The 3,103-nt window shown below is 33.8% G+C and overlaps 1 protein-coding gene across 2 annotated transcripts; it reads left to right on the forward strand.

Moving 5' to 3' along the window:
• The first annotated feature begins 708 nt into the window (after positions 1-708).
• LOC129318943 (splicing factor U2af large subunit A-like) lies at positions 709-2,864 on the forward strand. Of its 2 annotated transcripts, none has more exons than XR_008595362.1 (5): positions 709-1,057; positions 1,147-1,515; positions 1,618-1,753; positions 1,853-2,087; positions 2,584-2,662. XR_008595362.1 is itself a non-coding variant. In XM_054963954.1 (5 exons), exons 1-5 carry the CDS (start codon positions 770-772, stop codon positions 2,725-2,727), a joined length of 1,008 nt encoding a protein of 335 aa, XP_054819929.1. In that variant the 5' UTR covers positions 709-769; the 3' UTR covers positions 2,728-2,864. The 2 variants fall into 2 exon arrangements, 1 of the variants encoding a protein (XP_054819929.1); XM_054963954.1 differs by having other exon boundaries at positions 2,017-2,087; positions 2,584-2,864.
• The last annotated feature ends 239 nt before the right edge of the window (positions 2,865-3,103 follow it).

The following is a 3,103-nucleotide window of genomic DNA, read 5'->3' on the forward strand; positions in this document are numbered from 1 at the left end:
GAACTATTAAACCGTGAACTAATATTTTAATTGATTCAATGATTGATTTAATTTTTAAAACTTTGATAATACATGCAACATTGAGATTTAAAACCGAATTCCATCCTTACTTTTTGTGGAACAAAATCATAAGAAACTAATGATTTCATATCACTGAATTGCAAGAATCCTCCTACAATACAATGAAGATTGTGAAAATCGTATTTTGTTCATTTATTTGAATAAAATAAAGATAAAAATAATAAAAATAACAAAAAACCAATAAAAAGAGAGCAAGCAATGAAAAAATTTGGAGTGTCAAATCTGCTTTAAAGATTATTGTGTACATTTGAATTTTTAAGAGGAAATTAGGGGACTACGACTATTTGTGAAGATTATTCTCTTTAATTGAGTTTTTTAAATAAAACAAAATCTATATATCTATAATCAATTATCCTCAAGAAAATTCAAAAGAAATTAAAGGAGTTAGAAAAATAATAAAAGTCACTATATCATTGAATTATCTTAAAATATATCTTTATCTCCAAAAATAAACTAGAGAAATAACGAGATCCCAATATCCCAATGTTATCTCAAGATATTAAATAAATAACATATTTATCAAGATCAAGATTTAACTAATCTCATTATTAGATTTTCTAAATATCTTATATAAAAGGCAAAACAACCCTCTAGCCTTTATAAATAGAGGTTAGGAAAGCGATTAAAGTCAAGAAGCGTACGTGAGCAAATTGAAAGAAGATCTGTTTGACGAAGATCTCATTGTCAGATGCAAATGGCTCTCAACAAGAATCTTGATGGTGCTGATGCTATACTTGTGGGTGGTCTACCTGATTACATTACAGAAACACAGATCAGGGAATTTCTTGAGACTTTTGGTCCACTTCGTGGCTTTGAATTGGTGAAAGATAGAGATACTCGAGCATGCTGTGTATATCAAGATCCTGCAGTTACAGATATTGTTTGTGTTGCTCTGAATGGAATAAAATCTGGAGATAAGACTCTTACTGTTAGACGAGCTTATCAAGCTGAAAACCAGCCAAAACCTGCACTACAGGTATTCGATGATATTCTCTTATCAAATATATTCTTGGTTTGTGTTTTTTGATCATATCGTAACTGATTGATGTTTCTTAAATTCCTTAGAGAGTCATGTTTCCACAAGAATTAGCGGCAACGAAGCCGAAGGTTGCTAGTTTAAGCCAGGGTATATCTGCTGCTGCTGATGGACTTGATGGTCCTGACCGTTTATTTGTGGGTGGTATTCCTGATTACTTTAGAGAAGCAGAGATCAGGACATTTCTAGAGACTTTTGGTCCACTTCGGGGCTTTGAATTGGTGAAAGATAGAGATACAGGAATTTCAAAGGGTTATGCATTCTGTGCTTATCAAGATCCTGTGGTAACAGATATTGCTTGTGCTGCTATGAATGGAATAAAATTTGGAGACAAGACGCTCATACTTAGACGAGCGCCAAAACCTGAGCAAGAAGGCAGATTAACTCATGCACTACAGGTACGTATTTGATGGTATTGAATTCACTGCTATAATCAAATATATCTTTTATGTATGTGTGTTTTATCGTATTCTAACTGACTGATCTCTATTATATTCCTCAGACTCACGCTTCAGCCAGAATCAGTGGCAACGAAGGTTGTTCGTATAAGTCAGGCTATATCTACTACTGATCTGAAAGATGATAAGGACTATGAAGATATTGTAGATGATATGAGAAGAGAGGGATCCAAATATGGTAACGTCTGGTTTAGTTTGCTTGTCTCTCTTTAATTCTGCAGGCTGTTATATGCATATATAGTAATTTTTTTTCTTTTTTTGTTTATTTGTTTTACAGCTACAATTGTATTCACACATCATCACCATCAGGCCTAGCACATAATTAAAGACAGAAGCCTCCATCTTCCATCAATAATCTTCAATTTTGCTTGATTTGACAGAATAAATTTAGTAATTTTGTTTTTTCTCTGTACGTAATTGACCACTTTTTATCATCTGCAGGTACTTTGGTTAATGTGGTGATACCTCGGCCCCGACCCAATTGGGAACCATCACCACCTGGAGTTGGAAAGGTATGTTCATGATCTTTTAAAATAGTCCCTTGGTGCTGATTAGTACTAATTCTAGCCTCTGAATGTCCTTCACATATATTTTATTTGTCAACGGTTAGTTATCTTAGCAGCAACACTACTTCCTTGCTTGGAAGAGATCCTGAGTGTGCATGTATGTGCGTCCCGCTTTGAAAAAAAACATTAATGTTACATGATGGCCTTTTTTTTTTTTTGGGCTTCTTTAAGCCAAGGTTTAGTATGCGTAAACTGCTTTGGTGTGTTTGTTTTATTGGTGTTGAGTTCTGATACACATTAATTAGTTAATGGAAAAGCATGTGTCTAGATGGATTGGTTTAAAAACAAGTTTATGTTTTCAAGCGTAAAACCAAACAAGCACTAAAAGATGTGACTTGTTGGCTGGCAACCCCAAGTTAATGAAGAGTTTGATTGATGCTTTGTTTTTCCTCGTACAAGTTATTAACGCAGCCTATGTATGTATGTATGTATGTACCTGTAGGTGTTTTTGGAGTATGCTGATGTGGGTGGTGCAACAATGGCACAAGCTCAGTTGAGTGGACGAAATTATGCAGGGAATCCAATAGTGGCGGAGTTTTATGCTGAGAAAGAATTTGCTAACTTGATTATGAAGCCTAAATTATGAAGCCCAGCTGTTTGTTATTGCCATTTAGCTTGGATTCACATCTTAAATTTGTATTTCTGTAATTCCTAGGCTCATCAGTTGAACACGGAATATAAATATATATTTTCTTTGGTGGGCCTTCTAGCCAGCCGAGTAAATGCTGGATTTTCATGGATTTTTCTTTCATTATCACACGGACCCATCAATTTCCAATTGAGTGATTTTTTTTATATTAATTTTCTTAGTATTGTGTGATTGTTTTTTAAATTTATTATCAACAATCCCACAATTGATTAAACCACGAGTGCTCAATTAAACAACCTATTTTATTTTACGAGTTCTTAATATTTATTATGAGCTTAATAAGCCGTTAACTACAACGTGGACTTTATTCATT

The sequence above is a fragment of the Prosopis cineraria genome, unplaced genomic scaffold (genome assembly GCF_029017545.1).
Source record: "Prosopis cineraria cultivar Desert tree isolate PC_DT_omini unplaced genomic scaffold, ASM2901754v1 PC8, whole genome shotgun sequence".
NCBI classification, from domain to species: Eukaryota; Viridiplantae; Streptophyta; class Magnoliopsida; order Fabales; family Fabaceae; genus Prosopis; species Prosopis cineraria.

Excerpts from the sequence above, each read along its gene's own strand:
- LOC129318943 (XM_054963954.1), top strand. The coding sequence starts at position 770 with ATGCAAATGGCTCTCAACAAGAATCTTGATGGTGCTGATGCTATACTT. Across the intron at positions 1,516-1,617 it reads GATTAACTCATGCACTACAG|AGACTCACGCTTCAGCCAGA; the intron begins GTACGTATTTGA and ends ATTATATTCCTC. Across the intron at positions 1,754-2,016 it reads AAGAGAGGGATCCAAATATG|GTACTTTGGTTAATGTGGTG; the intron begins GTAACGTCTGGT and ends TATCATCTGCAG.